This window comes from Phaseolus vulgaris, chromosome 7, assembly GCF_051622355.1.
Source record: "Phaseolus vulgaris cultivar YP4 chromosome 7, ASM5162235v1, whole genome shotgun sequence".
NCBI classification, from domain to species: Eukaryota; Viridiplantae; Streptophyta; class Magnoliopsida; order Fabales; family Fabaceae; genus Phaseolus; species Phaseolus vulgaris.
In genome coordinates, this window is record NC_143504.1 from 5,847,301 (window position 1) to 5,869,877 (window position 22,577).

Consider the following 22,577-nt stretch of genomic DNA (forward strand, 5'->3'; position numbering starts at 1 on the left):
CTCGGCCAAGTCTTCTAAGGTCTCGGCCTCTCGGCCAAGTCTTCTAAGGTCTCGGCCCCTCGGGCAAGTCTTCTAAGGTCTCGGCCCCTCGGCTGTCTCGGCCAAGCCTTCCAAGGTCTCGGCCTCTCGGTCGTCTCGGCCTCTCGGCCAAGTCTTCTGCCTCTCGGCCATACCGGTATAGTATATAATATTTTTCATGATTGGTATTGATTGAAGAATTGAGAATGAATTTTTAGTTTATTGCTTAATGGTGTCACATATTTTGTAATAATAATAAAAAAATGTGAATACATAGGAGCGAAAGCGCCTATATTCCCGCTAGTATATGATAATTTGTGTTTGAATGACAATTGTTTTTTACATTGTCAAACATCATAGCATGTATATTGCATACAATAAATACATTTTATATTAAAATATCACAATACATCAAAAACTAATGTATACAAATATATATCTTTAATTTTTTCCTTTAAAATTCATATTTTACTCCTAAAATTAAATGTTGTTTACTAAAAAAAAAAAAAAACCATTTAGTATATATATATATATATGTTTAATGGTGAAAAATAGCTATATTTAATTGAAAAATATTTAAATTCATTATAAAGTAAATTTATATAATATATACACTTTCTAATTGTCTTATATAATTTTACAAAATATTAAAAGAGATAAAAATAAATGAGTTACAGATACAACAATGGAAACCTTTCGATGATTGCTATAAAGGGGATGTTAGAAGATTTGATGGAGTGAATTTGTGAGGATTTGAGAAAAAAATATGAATAAAGTGAGTGTGTTTGATTTGAGGTATGTCATAGTGAATTTGTGAGAATTTTTTTTTATAAGTTTGTAAGTGATTTGATGGTTGTAAGAAATTCTTTAATTTTTTCAAAATGTGTAAAATGTAAGTTTATAAATTTACCATTGTATTTAAAAATAATTAAATATTGAAGTATGAAATATTTTTGTGTAGATTTGAGATAATTAAAATATTGTAAATTATTTTCGATACCGTTGAATAATTTATTTTGATACCATTAAATAATTATTTTTGAAAAAATACATTGTGCTGCGTTTACTGCTAGGACAAATGTTCCTTGGATGCTTCGTAATCGATGGAATGTTTGTCTTAATTACTGTGGGAAAATTAGGTTTACAGTTACTCATATTTTTCGTGAAGGAAATGCGTGTGTTGATAAGTTGGCTAATTTAGGATTTTTTCATAGAGAATCTTTTCTTTGGTATAATAAGCTTTCACCTTGTCTGTTGTTAGAATTCTTTATGAATAGGTATAGTCTACCTATGTATCGTTTTTGTTAACATATGGGTTTTTGTCTAGTTCCCCGTATTTTTGTATTTTTTTTCTTTTTCCTTTTGTTTAATAATACTTTTTTCATGTGATGGTAAATTATTGTTGTTACTTGATGTGTCAGCCTAACTGAGATCTTAAGTGGCATAGTGATGCCTAACATAAAAGCTTTTATTTTTAAAAAAAATAGTAAAATAATACTATCTAAGCATATGCAAATTTACCATTATATTTATTTATACATTTTGACAATTTTAAATATTTTAGATAACATTTTATAATAAAAAATATTATTTGTAAAGTGAATTGTACAACAAATTTATTTATAAAAAAAATATATAGAATAAAGTATGAAATATTATAAAAAAAATATCAACATTCTATATGACTTTTTCCTTCAAATATTTGTATCTTAGGGAGGGAGCGAAAACTCTCCACTCTTGAATTCATCATTTAATTTCAACAAACAGTAGTTTTTAAATTTGTAGATTATATATGTATAGATGGTAAATTTTTAAATCATAGATTTACTCTCATTAAAACTGTTTATTTTAATTTATCAAATGTGATTTTAATATTGATTTAATTTCATATGCCCGTAAACTTAAATCTATGCTAGACTAGTAGGTAGCTCTTATTCATTATTGGTTTTACTAAATCTCCATGCTGGAAATCTCATAAAAATATATAAACTTATTATTTCATTCCAAAAAATACAATATTGCTAAACAATTTTCCCATAATTATTTATAATCCATATATTATAGTATAATAATAAAGGTTGAGAAAAAATAAATCAGTTATTGAAAATGTGAAACAGTTTAATTCAGACGTTAATCACACTATTCTTTTTATTTGTAAGAATATTTATTTACGATAATCAGTTTTTATAAAAATTATATGTTTCTTAGATAAAGATTTTTAGAAGAAATTGAATTTTTTTATTAGAATAATTAGAGTACTTGAAATAATATAATTTCAAATTTCACTTAAAAAGTAATTTGAAGTTCTTTATAATCTATTTTCTTAAATTTATGTTTTTTCTTTTTATATTTTTCTTCAGCTTAGTTGTAGTTTAGTTTTAGTTTAGATATTATCAACTCTACTAAGAGACATAATTAATTATATATTATTTTTTCGATTCATATAAGTCGAACTTTCTTTTAAGTTAAAATTGATTGTGATTAATTTTTCATCAATATTATCTTTTTGTCGTATATGTTAGTCTTATTTATCAATTGATGTTAGTTACTGTTTTATTTTGGGATCAAATATGATTTCTTTGACTGACATCAACTAAGACCATTTTCATTAAGTTGTTGTTGTCTTTAACTTAATGTTGATCAGAACTAAAATTAAAATTATTTTTCGACTATTTTTAATAATAATTTTCTTCACCAACATTGTTATGATGGATTTTTCTTTTGAACTAATCAGAAAAACTATTTTTTTATTGACACTAACGAGACTATTTTTCAATGATATAAAAAGGTTTTATATGAGTTATTTTCTAATTGACACTGGTGAATATTAAGTGAATCTTTTCCATTATTTTTTTTTGTAATAATTGTCTTTTAATGTATGTAAGAATTATTTCTGTACGAACTTATTTTTTGTCAGTAATTTTTGTATTTAATTATAAATGAAATTCTATATCAAAATAATAAAATTAAAATTTAATATATTTGAATTATTTATTTAAATAAAACATTAAAAAAAATTAAAATGAAATAAATTAAAAAATGTATGGGTTTAATGGTTATTTACTAGTAGTGTAAATATTTTTACACTATTAATATAACTTTTAAGTTTCTAATTGGAAAAGTGATGAAGTTGATTTGGGAGTTTACTTGCTATATTTACATGTGGTATGAAATGACAGATTTGACCTTCATATTTAAGGCCGGAGAAGAGAGCGTCGACGGTAGGGAGAAGAACGAGTGAATCAGAGAGTGGGCACGAGAAATGGGTGAGTTGACTCAGTAGAGCGAATCGATGGAGGAAGAGAGCGAATGCTTCGAGTGCCTCCAACTTCGAATAAAGTCGGATTTCTCGGAGCAAGTCTTCTTCAATTATGCCATCTCCAATTCTGCTTTTCCTTTCGGATCCTCAGCTATCGTCAATGTCTCTCTCTCTCTCCCTCTTTCTCATTCAATTTTCCGATCATTTTTTATTTTTAACTTATTATTTTTCATTTTAACTTCCTTTTCTTCTTTTTGATAAAATAGATTTCTGGTACAACTGATGGCGAAGCTTCCGGCGGTCAATTTATACTGCAATACATGCCGAGTCGTGATAAGAATTGTTTTATCAATTATGTGTAAGATTTTCGTTCTGCATTTTTTGTGCTTATTATTTTTTTTTTAATGATGATCCTTTGTGAGATGTTTTTGACGTCTGTTTGTGCTTTTGTGCATTCTTTTAGTTAAAATTTGGAAAAGAAAATGTATTGTTGTTTTAGTCTTTGGTTAGGTTTGCTGTTGGCTGGTGGAAATTGGAAGTGATAAACTCTTGTTCTTTATGCAGAAATGAATATAGTTTGGACTGTGGTGAAATCACTACCAGGAGTGGTGATCCTGATATTGGTGGAAGTAATGATAATAATGTTATTAAGGGTAGAATTACTTCATCAGATGATTCTGACTGTGGGAAAGATTTGTCAGGAAACACAAATTGTGGTCATTCTGGAAGGTTTTCTTGCTCGAGGGCTATCACCTCACTCTTACCGGTTGCTCATGTGGGAATGTCTTCCTATTCTGCGTTTCAAAAGGTGTCCTCTGATTTCTTGTCTGGTTTAATCGAAGACCATGTGTTAGATTCACTTGATCTCTTCATTGAAGAGAAACCATCTGGACGGGACAGCGTAAATTTTCTTAGTTTAATTGGGTTGCCATCATTTGAAGAGGATGCTTTTCCAGGCTCTTTGAGACATCCTAACATAGCTCCAGTCCTTGCTATTTTTAAAACAACTGATCATGTTAATGTGGTGCTTCCTAAGACTCCATACAACTTGGAAAGTATTCTTCATTTTAACCCCAATGCCTTAAAGTCTGATTGGAATAGAAGATTTCTTATGTATCAACTACTCTCAGCCTTATCGTATGTACATGGTTTAGGGGTTTCTCATGGTAACATACGCCCATCCAATATCATGTTGACTGATTCGTTATGGTGTTGGCTGAGATTATGGAGTGAGCCTGTATTGGAATCTAATTTAACTTTGCAGGAGAATGAAAGCGCTAATTCTGAACCTGCAAGAATTGGTTGTTGTAATGTTGGTTGTCATTCTTATGGCCTTTATGCTGATCTAAAGCTTTCTCCAACAATAGATTGGCATGCTTGCTTTCAGCAGTGGTGGAGAGGAGAAATAAGTAATTTTGAATATTTACTCATCTTAAACAGATTATCAGGAAGAAGATGGGGGGACCATACATTTCATCCAGTAATGCCTTGGGTAATTGATTTTAGCTCAAAACCTGATGATAATTGTGATGTTGGGTGGCGAGACTTGAACAAGAGTAAATGGCGCTTGGCAAAAGGCGATGAACAATTGGATTTCACATATTCAACGTCTGAAATCCCTCATCATGTTTCAGATGAATGTCTGTCTGAATTGGCTGTCTGCAGTTATAAAGCAAGAAGACTGCCTTTGAGTGTTCTCAGAATGGCTGTTCGTTCCGTGTATGAACCTAATGAGTATCCTTCCACAATGCAGAGGCTCTATCAATGGACTCCCGATGAATGCATTCCAGAGTTTTACTGTGATGCTCAAATTTTTAAGTCAATACATCATGGTATGGCTGATTTGGCTGTACCCTCTTGGGCAGAGAGTCCTGAGGATTTTATTAAATTGCATTTTGAGGCATTAGAAAGTGATAGGGTGTCATTTCAACTCCATCATTGGATAGATATAACCTTTGGTTATAAGATGTCTGGCCAGGAAGCTATCGCTGCTAAGAATGTTATGCTTCCTCTATCAGAACCCTCGATGCCAAGATCAACAGGACGTCGTCAGCTTTTTACTCAACGACACCCCATGCGTCATGCCACTACCAAAACAAAGCGTCATGGTTCCAATAAATATGCCAAAGTTTCGAGTCAGGCATATGAAATGCAGCGAGAGACATCTCTTCTATCTGGAACTGCTTATCTACAAGAACTAGAGCAAGCATCTAAATTTTCTGAACATGCTAGGCATTTGAATGCCTGTTACCATTATCCCTCAAATCAAATGACGGGGAAGAACATCTCGTCTTTGGGAGATTCATCATCCGAGACATTTAGTGAAAATATAAGCAAACTATCTTTGATTGACAGAAATTACGGGGTGCCGTGTAAAATGAATCTAATTTCTTTTCTTCAACATATCAAAGAGGAAGATGAAGGCTCCTCAGGATATCCAGACTTGCTACTCTGGAAGCAGAAATTATCTTCTTCAAGACTTTGCTCTGAAGATGTTGCTAGGGACATATTTTCTATTGGTTGTCTCTTGGCTGAACTTCATCTTTCCAGGCCACTCTTTGATCCAATCTCATTGTCAATATACTTGGAAGATGGAACCTTTCCAGGATTTCTGCAGGATCTACCTCCTAATATTAGATTACTTGTTGAAGCATGCATCCAAAAGGATTGGACGAGGTATCAGTGTGTTTGCACACATACAACTGAACTTTTGTGGTTTTTTTTTGTCATGTTATTTAATTTAAGTATTGATTTTTTCTATATAGGAGGCCATCTACCAAAATTCTTCTGGAATCTCCTTATTTTCCAAAGACTGTCAAGTCCTCGTACTTGTTTCTTGCTCCACTTCAGCTTGTAGCTAAACAGGAAACTCGTCTTCGTTATGCTGCAAATTTTGCAAAGCACGGAGCTCTCAGGGAAATGGGTGCATTTGCAACTGAAATGTGCGCTACTTATTGCTTATCACTTATAGTGAATGCTGTGACTGATATCGAAGCTGAATGGGCATATATGCTTCTGAAGGAATTCATGAAATGCTTAAGAGTGCAAGCAGTGAAAACATTAATCCTGCCAACAATACAGAAAATTTTACAGGCAAGTTGCACACTTGATTTTGTGAATTTGTTTAGTCTGTAGAATTTACAAATATTTTGTTTTCTTTCCCTTTTTTCTTCTAAAAAAACAAATTGACATCTTAGTAGACATCTTTTTACAGACCACAGGTTATTTACGTTTAAAGGTTGCACTTCTACAAGATTCATTTGTAAGGGAAATATGGAATAAAGTTGGTAAACAAGCATACCTCGAAACTATTCATCCATTGGTCTTGTCAAACTTGTACATTTCTCCAGATAAAAGTTCAGGTGCCTCTGCTTCAGTGCTTCTAATCAGTTCTAGCGAGGAGCTTGGAGTACCTATTACCATCCATCAGGTTTTTTGGTTTTGCAACAACCTTCCATACTATGTTTTCCTTTATCTACATGCTCCACTCCTACTTATGTGTTGGTTTACTCATTGCTCTTGAATCAGACTATCTTTCCTCTTGTTCACTGCTTCGGAAAAGGACTATGTGCGGATGGCATTGATGTGCTGGTCAGAATTGGTATTCTTAGTTTATTGACATTTGTATTTTTCCGTCCTTCCTTCACTTAGACCTTCAATTTATAATGCCCTTCCATTTTTTGACTTCTCAGGTGGCATTTTTGGGGAATTGTTTATTGTCAAACAGATGGTACCTTTACTCAAAAATGTTGTTCGTTCATTCATTGATGTGTCATGCATGAATAAGCCTGATCCTGTCCAGAGTTGGACTGCTTTGGCACTTATTGATTGCCTGATGACTTTAGATGGACTTATAGCTTTCTTGACAGAAGAGGTCATTGTAAAGGAGCTTCTTGAAGTATGGTTCTTATTATATTTTGGTTTCAAAATGCTTTAATTGCCAATAAATACTGTGTAACAGTTCATTGTTGAATTTATTTGAAAAATACACAGGACCTAAGTTGCATACACATTGGGATTCTTATGCAGAAACATGTGGACATTGCAGTGCTTCAGGTTCTTCAAATTATCCATTGGTTTGTTTTGGATCCATCACTTATTCCTTGATTCTGTTGGCTCTAATTGGCATCTTAGCTTAACCCTTGCCAGGAGGGATTCTTAACTTTTTAGTCACTGGGTAATCAGACAGTTGTGTGTGAAAACATCAGGATTTTTTTATGACATGTTGGAATGACAAAAATAAAGTGTTACGATTGTCAATGATTTTGTGCCTTGGCTCATGGCCATTAAACCTAGCATTGTGCTTTAAACAAAATTTGACACCTGTTTTTGCACAATTCCCCAAAGTTATATTTCAAACTCTTTAGATTGATTGCTCCTGCCTTTTTTTTGGCCTGTACCCTGATAGTGTGGTGATGTCTGCTCCTTTTCATTATCATAATGCATCTCATTCTATCGCTGATCACTTAAATTGTTAAATGATCCTAGTTGCCTTCTCCTTTGTCAGATTGCTGCTTCTACTCTTTTTGGAATTTGTCAGCGGATTGGAGCAGATTTGACAGCATTGCATATTCTTCCAAAACTTAAAGAACTATTTGATGAGCTGGCTTTCTCCCAGGAACTTTCTAAAGGTTCAACTACTGTTGGCAAAAACTTGAAGGTTGGCAAAATAAAAATTGGAGGGGACTTGCATATTGAAAGTCGTATGGATCTAGTGTGAGTTTTCAGTTATGCTTTATAGACTAGGTGTTATACTGGGGTAAATTACTCGCCTAATTCAGTGCAAAATTAGAAGAACTCTAGGTAGGGAAGAGGAAATAGTAAATAAGAAAGAGTGACGAATAAGGAACCATGCATGAGTAAACTGAGTCATATAAGTGGTTTATGTTAAATCTAAAAATACTGTGCTAAACCTCTTTATAATGTAAGTGATATAATCCCATATATGATATGAAGATTTCCCCCACAAGAAATGCTGGATCACATTGATAGAACCAATGTCTTTGGTTAGGCAAGCTTAGACACACCTCTTCAATGGTGTGTCCCTATGTTCAACACGTATCGGACATTGACATGCGTATGACACTTGTATTACGCGTATCGGTGAGATGTCCAATTTAAAATATAGTTTTGACATGGTTCTAACACAACTTTAATAAGGGCAGACATGGTGAGTTTTTAAAAACTCAAATTAATTGTTTAAGTTTCTATTATAATTACAGAAATAAAGAAAAAATCCTATATAATCAAGAATATTTTAAATTATATATGTATTATTAGGATGTTTTTATTTATTCTCCTTTCATATCTTCATATAATGTGAAACTTTTTGAAATTATTAATTTGTTTTTAGATGAATCTGGCTAAAGTGTCTTTTTCAATGATGATGATCGTTTAGATTGTTATATTTGACTAACCGTGTTTATAGATGATTTTGAATATATAAATCTTCATTGTCAATTTAAATAATTCATCATGATATTCAATATATATGTGTGTTTGTGTGTGCGCCGTGTCCTATATTTTGGATATTATACATGGCGTCGTGTTCGTGTCTGTTTCGTATCCAATATTTGTGTTAGTATGCGTGCTACATATTCCTAATTGTTAACTATTTGGGGATGTTTTTTGTTTCTAATATTGTTTTAGTTCTGTATCTTCAACTTCATGTTATTAATTTATATTGTTTTGTACAGCTGGAAAAGCTTGTAAAACAAGCTCTATTGCTTTGATAAGATTCAGAGCATAGTGTTTGAAGACAAGAACCCCATTTTCACCTTTGGCTTCATATCTTTTTTCCAAGTAATTTCTAACACAAAGTAATGCATCATGTAATATGCTTAGCTAAATCAAATATAATAATAAATTCCATGAGTGCGTTCCTAAAGATCCTTACTAATCTGGTTGTTCAACCCAGTTGCAGTGTCCTGATTTGCAAAAGTTATGCACATTTCTATCTGATTTAATATTACATCTTGTAGTGTCCCACCTATCATCAGCATACGGAGTTAATTATCATAATTTGAGACACATGAGCAAAGCACTTGACTGTTGATTTGAAAGATAAATTGTTTCTCTTAAATCATCATTTCTAGGAGACATAAGCTTATCTTCTTTCAATCCAAAAATGTCACATACTCATCACATTCTACTGAAACCATGGGAGTTAATTTGAACATGAAGTTGGGCATTGCAAATCTTCACTGAATCAGGTTTAAATGTGCTTTTGTAAGTTCATGGGAAAATGCAATTAGATCGATAAATCAAGTTTGTCATCAAATTACATTGATTCCCTACTGTAAATAGGTTGTGTCTTGTCCTCCTAGACTCACTTTCAAGTTTATTTTATTTTACGACATGCCACTTCCGTTGGTCTTATTTATTCTTTTAGCATGTATAAATTCTTCTTGGTCATATGTAGGTTGGTACTCTATCCTTCCTTTGCATCTCTTCTTGGGATAGAGAAACTTCGTCAATGTTGTGCTACATGGTTGATTCTTGAACAACATCTTCTACGTCATCATAATTGGAAGGTATGATGCTACATTTTTCTATTCTTTTCCCCAATATGAATGGAAAAATTACATGATTTTATTGGTGTGATAATTTCTTGTTTGCTTATTTCTAAACCTGTTGTGATTCAGTGGGAATATGCAGGAGAATCATCAAAAAATGGTTCAGAAATTATTCTTGCTAGAAGACCTGTAATATCCCAAGGATTTACATCTGAATACAATCCTGCAAAGCTGTTGCTTAATGGAGTTGGATGGTCAATTCCACAATCCCAAGGAAGTAGAAGTGCCAAAAATTTGATTCCTCAAAGACGACCATTTAAAGTTCATCAAAGTCCAGTAGTAGTGCATGAAGGAATGTCATACCAAATGACCCATGAACCCTGGTTTTGGTTCCCCAGTCCAGCCACCATCTGGGATGGGCCTGAATTTCTTGGGAGGGTGGGGGTTCAGAAAGATGATCTTCCATGGAAGATCAGAGCATCTGTTATATACTCTATACGTGCACATCATGGAGCAGTGAGGTCTCTGGCTGTTAACCAAGATGAATGTACTGTTTTTACTGCAGGAATTGGCCAAGGATACAAGGGAACTGTTCAGAAATGGGAATTGAGCCGAACTAACTGTTTGTCCGGTTATCATGGCCATGAGGAGGTTTGTTTTGTCATTCTTTGCTGAAAATGACATTTTTCAACCATGCTTGCTATAGATCCTTGTAGTATTTAGATATATTTCTATTGCAGAGAACTAAACAGTACTGTCATGTATCAACTCCGGTTTCAAATTATCAATATGCAAATTGCAAAGTACAAAGTGGAGCACGATGGATGCCTATTTAAAACAAAAATAGATTACAATGTTGACTTCATATACGAGGAACTAGTTCAATAAAATACAGTTAATTAGTTTAGTTGATCTATGAACTACCCATGAGGTTGAGGTGTGCTTATAAATTTTTTTAGCTTCAAATGGATTTAGATATATACATCTGCTTTGAATACTTCAGTCATTACTTCTCCAATTTCAGGTTGTGAATGATATTTGCATCTTATCATCAAGTGGAAGAGTGGCATCTTGTGATGGAACAATTCACATTTGGAATAGCCAAACAGGGAAGCAAATATTGGTATTTGCTGAGTCCCAAACAGAATCTAGCCATCCTACAAACCATCCATCCTCTGCATCAAAGATTAGCAGTGAGCAGGCTAACGTGCTAAATTTGAATACACTAGCAAATGGAATATTGTCTAGTGCTTTCGATTCAAGTCTTTATACTTGTATGCATCAATTATACTCCACTGACACTCTTGTAGTTGGCACTGGAAATGGTTCTCTGAGGTAAAGTTAACTCTTCGTAGTAAATGTCATTTCAATCAGATATTTAGAAAATGTGTTGATGCCTACCAACTTTTGAATCTTGTACAGGTTTATTGATGTTGCTAGAGGCCAAAAGCTTCATATCTGGAGAGGCGAATCTACTGAATCTAGTTTTCCTTCACTTATTTCTGCCATCTGCTCCTCCGGCTCTGACAAGATGCAAGCAGGTGGAATTTCCTCTTTGCCATCTTTTATTGCAGCTGGACTAAGCTCTGGTCACTGTAAATTATTTGATGCTAAGAGTGGAAATGTTATTACCACTTGGCGAGCTCACGATGGATATGTGACAAAGGTATTTTGTTGAAAATATTAGGGTTACGTAATTTGATTTTACACTCAGCTTCATCCACGTTTTGTCTACAGTTGGCAGCTCCTGAGGAACATCTGCTCGTTTCCAGCTCTCTGGACAGAACTTTACGAGTCTGGGACTTAAGAATGTAAGACCTATCACTCTACTGAACTTCAAATTCATTAGGAGTTTATGACCATTTAGAACTGTCTCTCTAAAATTGAGAGATCAAAATTTTGTGCATTGGGGCACATGAAAGTTGTTAGAAGGTAAACCAAGTGGTTGATTGAGGTTTGATGAATGATTACCCCTTATTGCATATACACCTGACTGTAGTTAACAAACTATGTGGTAAGAATATTTTTTAAGGTGCAGGTGACCTGGTGCATATAATTTCGCTCAGGAAATTAAAGAAATCATCAGCAATCAAGATTAGCAGAAAAAAAAACTAACTGGACCTCTACTCTTCTGTGTTTCTTTCTTCGTTGTATGTCCGTATTGGAGTATTGGACTTTCCTCATGTGTCGGTCTTTTTTCGTTCATAATTTGAGTCTGTGCAGACTGTGCTTCATATATTGCATGTTTTTATTTGAAGATGTATTCCAACAAGAACCTAAATGGAAGTGGTAAACTTTCTTCCTCATTTCCAGAGGGATATATCTTGAAAAGCTCATTTCTACTATCCTTGCAGGAATTTTCCATTGCAGCCCGTTATTTTCAGAGGTCATTCAGATGGTATATCCAGTTTCTCCATTTGGGGCCATGATGTTATTTCAATTTCCCGGAGTAGGATTGGGCTTCTCTCCTTGTCTAAATCTGCCAATGAAACAGTAAGCTTCTCTTTTAAAGACCCACAACATGACAGACAGGGATAGGAATTAAGAAGGATCTTCTAATATTGTTTGTCTAGACTTTAATTTAGATGTTAAAATGATGGTTTATTATTGCTTTAGTTGTATCTTGTTGCTTGACGTAATCCCTCTTGCTTATTCATAGGTTTCAGCTCCTTAATAAAATATAAATATGCTGAAAACATTTGCTTAAAATCCAATTTCCAGCCACTTATATCTTCTTCACAGATTTAAGAGAGTGCAATTCATATGCTTGATATGTTTGTGTCCTGCAGCCTTAGAGTGTCTATATTCTGCGGCTTGAGTTGTTCAGCCATATAGGCCTGAATTCTTTTATGCTTGCTATGCATCTATTTGATTCATCTGAGGTTTAGCTCCTAGCTTGATGTTAATTTCTTTTGGGTGCTCATCATGAAGGAAAGCTCGATAACAATACAGATCTAGTTTTGTGCTCAGATTTTGAAATTTAATTCCGGATTATATGATTCCATGACACAGGATGGGCAGCACCACATTATGCCCCAGAGACTCTACGTTTCTGATAATGGTCAGAGAAGCTTGTCAGCGTTATCAAGTATTAGTATACTTCCATTCTCTCGATTGTTTCTCATAGGAACCGAAGATGGTTATCTGAGAATCTGTTGTTAAATATACTTCATGGTTTTCCTTATCTTTCTTTGTACATATGAGTGATCATCCATATCAGAGGACCAACTGCATAGTACACAGTTTGATGCTACTCATCGTTTCATGCTTTCAACCAAAATGTCCCTGTGTAGTTGTGTTTTTATTATTTCATGAGGTCTAAACTTTGAGTAAAAAATTGGTTGTTGGTTTTTTACTCTTAATGGCCCTTGTATATTTTTGACACATTCATGTTCTGATAATTCAAACTTATATTTGGGATGTGGGAACCGTCACTTGCGAATATTTTAGCATGTCGGACAATAAAACGTAAACTTATGAAGTAGTGCGCAAATGTTAGTCGGTGCTATTTTAAGCGCATTAATTAAGAGTAATATATTAAAGTTTTTATTTAAATATTACTAATCAGCCTAGTCGTACTTTTTTTTACATGATTTTTAATAAAAGAAAAGGTTTTATATTGGATTGTTAGTAAACGATAAATTTAGTCAAAGATTAATTGCATTTGGACAATGACTTCGATTTTGATGGATCTTTATTATAAAACCGAATTCTGTATTAGTATGCGCAAATGTCGGTTTATTTGTCTCTTATGGTAGTTTTTAAATAATACGAAAAGTTTCATTTTAATCTATATATGTTAATTAAACAATTTAAGAGTTTAGTTATCATCTCATATTATTATGTTAATTAATTGTGACTTAGCTTTTGGTTATGGTAAAATACATACATTTTATTTTGATCTTTATAAAAGAAATATTTTTCTCTCTAAAATTTCAAACATTGTTCTTATTTATAATCATTTTTTTGTACTGTTGTATAAAGGATATATTATTTGATAATTGTTTGAATCAAACAATTTATCCTATAATAATAATAATAAATTCTTTAAAATAATTAAATAAATTCTTTTTTAAAAAATAACTGTCACGTAACTTCAATATTATTCTTACACAATCAAAAAAAATTTAAATTATATTTTTTAATTAATTATTGAAAATAAGAAACTAAAATTACATTTCTTACAATTGGTACCGATGATAATAAACGAATAAACATGTTAATACATAAGATAATAATTATACATAAGAAACATATGATAATATAAATTTATAGTTAATTTTATCAAATACGAATATATAAGAAAAATCAAATACGAATATATAATAAGAAAAATAAAAAATGTGAATGCTCTTAATTTATGATGAATTAAAATATTATAGTATAAATTTATAGTTGATTTTAATATGATGAGGATAATAATAGAGTAAGTAAGAACATAATGATAATGATAGTATTATGTGCACAAAAATATGTGAGTGTAAAAGTATTAATATATTTCTAGATATTTGTATTTATAGATCTTGACGGTGACAATATGATGTTTATTTATGACTCATAAATAGATGTTTAGTAATAAATTTTTTTTAAGTATACCGTTTTATTCATAATAATCATTTATGGTCATTATAACTAGCTTAATTATGAAATATACATGTTAAAAAAAAAACTTTTGAACAAATTTATTTTGTATTAACAAAATTATTCGCTTAAACAAAATAATTGATAAGACTTTTTTATTTTTTTTTATTTTTCATTTTAGTAACCATAATTCCAATCATATTGTTAAAGAGTCACATAAATAAATTTAGCGTGTTAAAAATGTTGATGTGAAAAACAGTTGAACAATAAAATATAACATAGTTTCCTCTCTATTATTTTTGCTTTTTAAATTAAACATCCAAAATTGCATGACATACTATAAATAAAATATTTCTATCGGGAAATAGAATAAATATACAAGGTTAGATTACATGTTCTATTTTTTATTGGTTTTATTGTATGCAGAAAGAAAACTAAACATGAATTGCAATATATATTTTTTTAAAAACAAATTTCTGGAAAAGAAAAACAAAAAGAATCATAGAAAAAAAAGGACAAAAAGTAAACGGCTACAACGCCAATAAAGGTTTTTGGAACTTGCAACAGTATGATTGGACATTTGGCCATAGAAAAATTCTAAAAATTATCCAAAACGAGAAGGGGCATAATGGGTAAAAACTGAAATGATGTTGGATTATAGGGAAGCTTATATTAAGCGCATCGCATCGTTCATTGTTTAGCATCTTGTTTCAATTTCTGCTGCTGACTGCATTTCCTCTGTTTATTTTTTTCACATCCAAACCAACGATCCACCCAAAATGTTGGCGGTTTTCGACAAATCGGTGGCTAAGAGCCCGGAGGGTCTTCAGAGCCCTCACTCAAATTCAGTTTCATCCTTAAAAGATGGGTTTCTGGCACAGCACTTTTCCTCCGTTCACCCTGGTTCCGTCACCGTTAATCTTAGCACTTCGGGTCTCGTCGCCTATTCTCTTCACAAACAGAACCCTCTCCTCCCAAGGTCCATCATTTTCTTTGCGTTTTTCGATGTCTTATTCTTGATTTGGATCCAAAAAAAAGACTCATTTTTGTGTGTTTCTTAATGTTCAATTTCCTTGACCAATTTATTTATTTTTCCTTTTCGGGTCATCGTCTTAGACGTTTGAACTGAAGGGAGATTAAAGTTGAATTCTTTTTGGTAAACTCATCAGGTTTTTGTTTTGAGTTTCTTGATCTTGGAGGTACTTTTTCGCCGATATGTTGGTAAATCCAACCTGTATGTTCTTTTATGTTTCTGAGTTTGAATCTCACACTTATAAGGATAAGGGTTTTTGATTGAATCTTTTATATTGGTTGATATTTTATTGTAGAATTCGATTATTTTAATGGAAACTGTTGGATTCTTTTTTTTTTTTTTGTGTTTTTGGGAGTTATTCTTGTTTTCCTGATCTTAATCGTTGCTGATTATTATTGTTCTTGCTAGACCTTAATTTGACCGAACATTGGATTTGATCTCCTTATTTTATTAGCACGCCCGTGATTCCGTGTTTCATTTCTTTCGTTCTGTAATTATCTATCCTGTTTCTATTGATGACCTTAAGTCTGAATACAAGAAAAAAGAATAAAGTAGTAACCCTTGCTATAGCACCTTGATTGTTATTTGGTTATGATATAGCACCTTTTTCTTTTGCTTTTTCACAGATCTTAAAATATATTTTGTTAGAATATTAACTGTGTATTATCACTTTCTCGCCCTTCCTTTTCTTTTCCCTTCCCAGTTCCCACCAGCAGAAGTCATTCTAAGATAGTCTTGACCAATTTTTATTGCTTCTTGTTGTTTAGTGATTTTAATGAGATAAAAGTAAGTTCATATATCATAAGGTTATAGTTCTTCAGCTTAGGCCTTAGAGTAATACTTACCTAATCTTCCCTCTCTAATGTTAAACTGAAATTCTCCTCTACTTTCTTTTCTATCTGTAAAATGACAATTTTGAAAATCCTAAATTCTTATCATGTCATTTTGTAAAAGAATCTGGATTGTATAAAGTTGTGAAAGATTACTCTCTTCTTGAAAGTCAATTAATATATTCATTTTCTTATGTCGCCAGGCTGTTCGCTGTTGTGGATGACATTTTCTGCTTGTTTCAAGGTCACCTTGAGAACGTTGCGAATCTTAAGCAACAATATGGATTGAATAAAACGGCTACTGAAGTAACCATTATCATAGAGGCATACAGGACTCTAAGAGATCGTGGTCCCTATCCTGCTGCTCAGGTTGTGAGAGATTTCCAGGGCAAATTTGCGTTTATTCTGTATGACAGTAGTGCTAAGACTGCATTTATTGCTGCGGTGAGTTATCCTCGATCAATCTCATTTCCTGTCTATTTGCCAATGGTTTTCTTCTCTAACTTGAGATACATATCCTGGTTGTTTAAAGGATGCTGATGGGAGTGTTCCCTTTGCTTGGGGAACTGATGCCGATGGAAATCTTGTACTTTCAGATGATACAGAGATAGTATCTAAGAGCTGTGGGAAATCTTTTGCACCATTCCCCAAAGGTAATATTAAGATTTGTTTTGGAAAGGCAATCTGAACTAAATAAGAACCCAGTGTTGAACATCTCCCGTAGGATCACTCTTTTAAAAGTATACAAGCTAATTAAAATTTGAAAGTGAGTTAAGAGGAAGAGAAGAATGGCAAGTTCAATGACTTGAAAATGGGAAATGCAAGTGCGCTGACATTTAACTTAAGCTGTGCTAAAGTGGATAGTTTCTTTTCTTTCTCGACTACCTTTATATTATCGTTTATTTTGCAATTACGTTTCTTCCATGTTGGACATTCAATGGTAACATATATAATCCCCATGTTCAGGATTTTTCTTTTCGACATCCGGAGGTTTGAGCAGTTTTGAGCATCCACTTAATGAGGTGAAGCCTGTACCCAGGGTTGATAGTTCTGGACAGGTGTGTGGTGCCAATTTCAAGGTGGATGCTGAGACCAAGAAGGAATCGGCTGGCATGCCAAGGGTTGGGAGTGCTGCTAACTGGTCAAATAATATCTGATTGCGACCCTGTTCTGTTTGAATGAAGGCTTTTTATCATAGCTGGTTTTGGCCAAATTTTAAAATTCTGGTTCTGTTCCCATAATATAACTTTGAGGCTCTAGCGAGGCTTGGCTTATCATATTAAGCTATACAATTTGCTTGGAGCAAATATTAAGCTCATACTCTCTTGGCATAGGTCATGTAATAATATCAACTTGCGGACAGGTTTCATCCTAGAAATTATGATTATTTACTGTTTTTTTTTATCTCGAATTTTAGACATATCTGTGCCATACTTAGACTATTAATATATAATAATATCAAAACAGGCTCTCTCTCTCTCTATAAAGTCAATTGCAGCGAGAATGTTAATGCTTGTGAGACGTTGAAATTGCATAATATGTTTGCTACTTGCAATAAAGGAAACGTTTATAACTAAGGGGAATTCGTCACTGAAATATACTAAGTAACAGCATAACAGCACTTTTCATACAAGCTGTGAGCATATATCTGGAAGATTAAGGTTAATAGAAATATTCAGCCACTGGTGTCGCTTTTGTGATTCGTCCCAGAAGTCAGAAGCGACTCTTTAGTCCTTAGCGTCTGCAATGCCACCTGGTGTTATCTGGAACACGTAACCCTGTCAAGAAAAAAACACGCGGATGGTAGAGTTTCATTCTCAAAAGCAGAAAAACTCAAGTAAAGGATATTGCTTCAGCCTCTGGCAGGTTGGGGGCGTCATACACTTTGCAAATCCGCTGTTCCCCTTTCCCTTTCCTGAACATCAACCTTACTGTGGCTGCATGGGCTAGCACATGCCCTCCTGCTGGTTTCTTTGGATCAGTTACAAACACACCGCCTCCTGGATCAGCTATGACTGCAACCAAAAACCAAAATATCGTGTAGATAAATATACCCGTTATTCTCATAAAAGGCCCAATAAAACTCTAATCTGCCATTACCTATCATAAATTACAAGCTTCAAAACAACCAATTGGAACTTGGAGTGAAAACTTAACCCCCTTCCCCCTAAAAAAAACTCTTATATCAACAAACGAAGAATTTACCTTGATTTGTCATATAAACTGCAACATTGAATTCCTCAGCTATCTTTATTAATCGAGAAAGCATCTGTGCCAGTCTTTGCTGAAAACGGTTTTTCAAGTCAGCAAAAGTTGACTTAGGGAACGGGTAAAAGTGCACGTAAATAACAAACCTGGCGCTCTGCAAGCTCTCCTCTTCCAGAAAAGTCTACCCGAAACAGAGCAATCACCGAATCCACAATCTGCCACAAATAAATTCGTTAACTGCCCATATCCCATGTATGAATCCTGATATTGCAAACTGCAAAGATAACTACTCTTTTACTCGGTTAGTAAGACCTCACCAGAAGTCTGAATGGCTCCTCGGACATTTTAGCAGCCAGACCAAGGAGGAGATTGTATTGATGCTCGTAAGTGTAGGCACGAGCATATATAATCTTGTGCAATCACAAACAGAAGATGTTGAGGTGTCAACAGCAAACTATTTCCTTCAGATCCTAGTTATGATGTACGAAATGGAATATACTTACATTGTCCAGTACAGCCCCAGGATCCATTCCAAATCTCTCAGCTATGGGAACAATTCGGTCAGGTCGGCTGCAGTTATTTGTGGATGAATGGGAAACATTAATGAAATTTGGATGACATCAGTTGAAAAAACAGTCATAAGTTATCGATTGAGAGAGGTCACTATTTAAGTTCTTAAGTGGTTATTTGTAAATAAGAAAGAAAAACATACAAAGTTCCTTCTGTGTCAATGTAAGCAACTTTTCCGTTGCCTCCCCTCATATTAGTTGGCAGCTGGAGGGGTCAGGAAAGATCAGTAGTATACACCAAATAGGCAAATATTTCAATGTGTGTGAAAATAATGGAAGCGAATTGTTTGGATGCATAGAAATTAACTTGTGTTATGTTTTGCTCATATAAAAAAAAACACCTAACATGTCATGACGAGCATAGAATAAAAACCTGAGTGGAAACACAGAGAGTGTGAGCAAGCTGTGTTTTCCCCGATCTGAAACATTAATGTTCTTAGAATGAACATATGAAACTGAAATGTATCAAATCTATCAGAAACATGATATGAACTGTGTTCTCACCGGAATTCTCCAAACGCTTCTGTAATGGCTAATGTCTCGATCCCACCTTTTTAGAAAGAAAATTTCAGAGAGAAAACATATACGAGAAGTAGAGAATCAAATTTTCCAGTCACACAACATTACGAGATTCATTCAGTGTAAGGCTACCTCCTAACAATTCATCAAGCGCTTGGCTTCCAGTAGTGATTCGGATCACTGACTTCCTCTGTGATTAACAAAGGACGGTATAGAAAATTAATTACGATTGCATAAGCTTAACGGAAGCTATTGTAATCCCTAAAACATCACAGGCATACAGATCTAAATGGAATCAAAAATTCAAAAGACTTCCAAAATAATAAACAACGTACTTTGAGCAGTACGTCACTTCCGGTAATATATCCAAAACTCTGCATCGGTCAAATTATGAAGAGCTGAAATAGTATATTGGAATAACTTAGATTACATATGCTACGATATCTTACCACAATCTTCTCAGCAGCCTCGCAGATCTTATCAACCTTGGCCTCGGATAGACCTTTGATTCCGGTCAAGTTCTACGAAAATATAACAATTATGTGAGCAATTAAAGTACAGAGTAACTCCACGTCCTAGATATTAAATTAGAGATGTGTTTTAAGTTAAACCTTCTTCGTATGCATCATCAAGCCATTGCAGGTATATATCCCTGCGTCCTGAAGCTTCTTCACATCTCCGGCATTGATGCCTTGAGCAATCACTGCGTAGAAGCGCAGGGATGTGAATCAAATACGAACGAGTTTTCCACTAAGTTTTTCAAACTAGATAATTGTTCAGTGAAAAAATTAATCTAACAAAAACTCTCAGCAAAGAGCGGTAAAAGGAATACAAAAGTAAATAACAGTTAAATGAAGAGCGAAGAGAAGTCAAATACAGATCGGCTTTTAGTGCGATAGGAAGAACGACGAAAATGAGCGAGAAACCAGAGTTCAGAGAAAGAAAATACATTTGTCGATGGCTTCGAAGAGGTCTTCATCGTCGTCGATGTCTTCTCGTTCGACGAGCTGTAACTGGCCGCTGGATTCTTCGCATCTGCAAAGTCATCGCCGATCAAACTGTGAGGTAGAACTCAAATACCGAAGACTGGAAGAAATGGCAATAGATTATGTGACTTACTTGAGCGTCGCAAGCATCGTGACTCCAGAAAGAAATTTTGAATGTGCCTGAAGAACAGTGAGAGAGTTTTTTGAATTATGAATGAGATCAGAAGAAGTGAGGGGTTCAACATATATAGGGCGGGAAACGAGAAGGAGATGCTCTTTGAAGCTGAGAAGGGAGAGCATATGCAAACGGTTAGCGTTCCCGCGTTTCTATTTCTCCATCTACGCCATTTTTATTTACTTTATTTTGATTCATATATATTTTATGTTTAAATAAATTTGTGATAATGATATCAAATTGAAACAAAAATAAGAAATATAAAAAAATGAATACTTAATAAATAAATAAATTTAAATGACCAAAAATTATAATGTTATTTGCCACGGGAAAATCCACACTAACTAACTTTTACGTTTTCAATTTAGAAAAATCGGTATGTATAAATTTAATCTAAGGAGCGGATATAACAGAAGTGGGGAAAAAATGAGAGAAAATAATAATTAATGAATTAGTTATTAACAATAATGCTACGATTGGTTCTACGACACCGCAAACGTGTCTAATGAGATTTTTCCCCAAAATATATCGTTTATTTGCTTTTAAACAAATTAAAATTATTCCTATAAACTTTTCGATAAAAAATGAAAAAAAAAGGTTTTACACTGTTAATACGCACACACAAAGAATAAAAATTTTAAGCTGTATATTTTGATAGATCAGTCTATATTTAATGCATGTTTACGTCTAATAAGATAGGGTATATTTTAGCTCCTTTCCATTGTCAATGCTTTTTTTAAGATGCATTTTTTCATAAAAACAAATTTAAAAGTATATGGCAATTGTTATTGAACATGTTCACACGTGGAGGATAGATGAAATTCAACATCCCACATTGAAATGTAGAGAGCTGGACTTGTAGGAATGCAAGAGTTGGCGTTAAAAAATATTTCAACTCGAGTGTTAATCATATTATTGGGCTTCTTCTTGTGTCCTATTTTTTTTCTGGCAAATTCTTCCTACACCCAACATTTTCCAACCTGCACCCAACACAATTTAAAAAATTCCAAAACTAACCTTTATTCCAGAAATAAAATTCCGGAATAGAAAATAATACATTCCGAAAAAATATATCTGGAAGAGTTTTTTATGTTCCGAATAATCTGGAAATAAAAATCAAAAGCTCATTCCGGATAAAAAAAATCCGTAATATAAAAAATAATACATTAAAGGCATTTTTGTCTTTTCTATTGAAATTGGGTGCATGATATGGTGCAGGAAGCAATTGCCTTTTTTTCTGTGTAACGCTTTTCTCTAACCTTATTCTGTTAGCCCATGCCTCTTTTATATTACCTTTTTATTTTACCTTTTTGATACAGCAATAATAACATACAATATCTGTTTCTTTTTCTTGTTCTCTCTCCGTGTTCTTCACGTTTTGCTTTACGCTATTCTTTCTCACCACCGCGCACTTGCATTCTCTTGATGCCGCTGAATTCTTCTTCATCACATTCCAAAAATCATAATCGTATTATCGAGTGCGTATTGCTGAACACTGATATACTTCAATCAATCTACTCCTTGAACTTGACATCAACATGCAAGATATGACCATGCTTTAAAACTAGAGGAAATATAAAAAAAAAATCAGCTCCAAACAACCAGCACCACACTATTCATCAAAATGTTGCACAGTAGAGTTTGGTAGGCAGGAGAAAAACGAGCTATACGGTAAAAAAAGTAAAAAATATATAAAAGAAAATAAATAAAAGATAAATATTCATTTCCACTCTATTCTTTTACAAAAAAGTCTTCTCAATTTATTATTTTACCCCTAATTCTCACCTGCCAAACGAACCGTAAGGCATGAATTGGCTAGAGTGCAAAACATCTAGCAAATTTTGTTGTTCCAATTATAATTTAGCTGTCCATTGTAACTTTATT

The 22,577-nt window shown here is 33.4% G+C and overlaps 3 protein-coding genes across 10 annotated transcripts; 2 read left to right on the forward strand and 1 right to left on the reverse strand.

Annotated features, from left to right (window-relative positions):
- Positions 1-3,139: 3,139 nt before the first annotated feature.
- Positions 3,140-13,220, forward strand: LOC137828505 (protein serine/threonine kinase). 8 transcript variants are annotated; one of them, XR_016523488.1, is made up of 16 exons: positions 3,140-3,439; positions 3,544-3,635; positions 3,842-5,953; positions 6,043-6,370; positions 6,492-6,707; positions 6,806-6,878; positions 6,970-7,175; positions 7,271-7,353; positions 7,785-7,993; positions 9,699-9,810; positions 9,922-10,443; positions 10,817-11,127; positions 11,215-11,458; positions 11,530-11,603; positions 12,147-12,285; positions 12,805-13,220. XR_016523488.1 is itself a non-coding variant. In XM_068635112.2 (16 exons), exons 1-16 carry the CDS (start codon positions 3,311-3,313, stop codon positions 12,952-12,954), a joined length of 4,980 nt encoding a protein of 1,659 aa, XP_068491213.1. In that variant the 5' UTR covers positions 3,177-3,310; the 3' UTR covers positions 12,955-13,220. The 8 variants fall into 8 exon arrangements, 2 of the variants coding, with proteins under 2 accessions (XP_068491213.1, XP_090161446.1); XR_016523489.1 differs by having other exon boundaries at positions 7,785-7,937; XR_016523487.1 differs by having other exon boundaries at positions 3,177-3,439; positions 7,271-7,333; positions 7,785-7,937.
- Positions 13,221-14,851: 1,631 nt separating this feature from the next.
- LOC137827856 (stem-specific protein TSJT1) lies at positions 14,852-17,640 on the forward strand. Its single transcript, XM_068634210.1, has 4 exons — positions 14,852-15,352; positions 16,440-16,680; positions 16,769-16,889; positions 17,203-17,640. The coding sequence occupies exons 1-4, from the start codon at positions 15,153-15,155 to the stop codon at positions 17,391-17,393; spliced, it is 753 nt and encodes a 250-aa protein (XP_068490311.1). The 5' UTR covers positions 14,852-15,152; the 3' UTR covers positions 17,394-17,640.
- Positions 17,641-17,777: 137 nt separating this feature from the next.
- DMC1 (DNA repair (Rad51) family protein) lies at positions 17,778-20,789 on the reverse strand. The gene is made up of 14 exons (XM_068634209.2): positions 20,652-20,789; positions 20,482-20,567; positions 20,144-20,235; positions 19,982-20,053; positions 19,868-19,906; positions 19,665-19,722; positions 19,518-19,563; positions 19,387-19,432; positions 19,157-19,218; positions 18,948-19,014; positions 18,762-18,854; positions 18,591-18,659; positions 18,442-18,520; positions 17,778-18,251 (listed from the first exon to the last, which is right to left on the reverse strand). The coding sequence occupies exons 1-14, from the start codon at positions 20,666-20,668 to the stop codon at positions 18,070-18,072; spliced, it is 1,008 nt and encodes a 335-aa protein (XP_068490310.2). The 5' UTR covers positions 20,669-20,789; the 3' UTR covers positions 17,778-18,069.
- Between the last annotated feature and the right edge of the window lie 1,788 nt (positions 20,790-22,577).

Coding starts and splice junctions, on each gene's coding strand:
- LOC137827856 (XM_068634210.1), top strand. CDS start 15,153: ATGTTGGCGGTTTTCGACAAATCGGTGGCTAAGAGCCCGGAGGGTCTT. Junction 16,681..16,768: donor AGACTGCATTTATTGCTGCG/GTGAGTTATCCT, acceptor GGTTGTTTAAAG/GATGCTGATGGGAGTGTTCC. Junction 16,890..17,202: donor TTTTGCACCATTCCCCAAAG/GTAATATTAAGA, acceptor CCCCATGTTCAG/GATTTTTCTTTTCGACATCC.
- LOC137828505 (XM_068635112.2), top strand. CDS start 3,311: ATGGAGGAAGAGAGCGAATGCTTCGAGTGCCTCCAACTTCGAATAAAG. Junction 10,444..10,816: donor GTTATCATGGCCATGAGGAG/GTTTGTTTTGTC, acceptor CTCCAATTTCAG/GTTGTGAATGATATTTGCAT. Junction 11,604..12,146: donor CGAGTCTGGGACTTAAGAAT/GTAAGACCTATC, acceptor CTATCCTTGCAG/GAATTTTCCATTGCAGCCCG.
- DMC1 (XM_068634209.2), bottom strand. Junction 19,433..19,517: donor GAAGCGTTTGGAGAATTCCG/GTGAGAACACAG, acceptor TTAATGTTTCAG/ATCGGGGAAAACACAGCTTG. Junction 18,855..18,947: donor CTGGGGCTGTACTGGACAAT/GTAAGTATATTC, acceptor TGATTGCACAAG/ATTATATATGCTCGTGCCTA.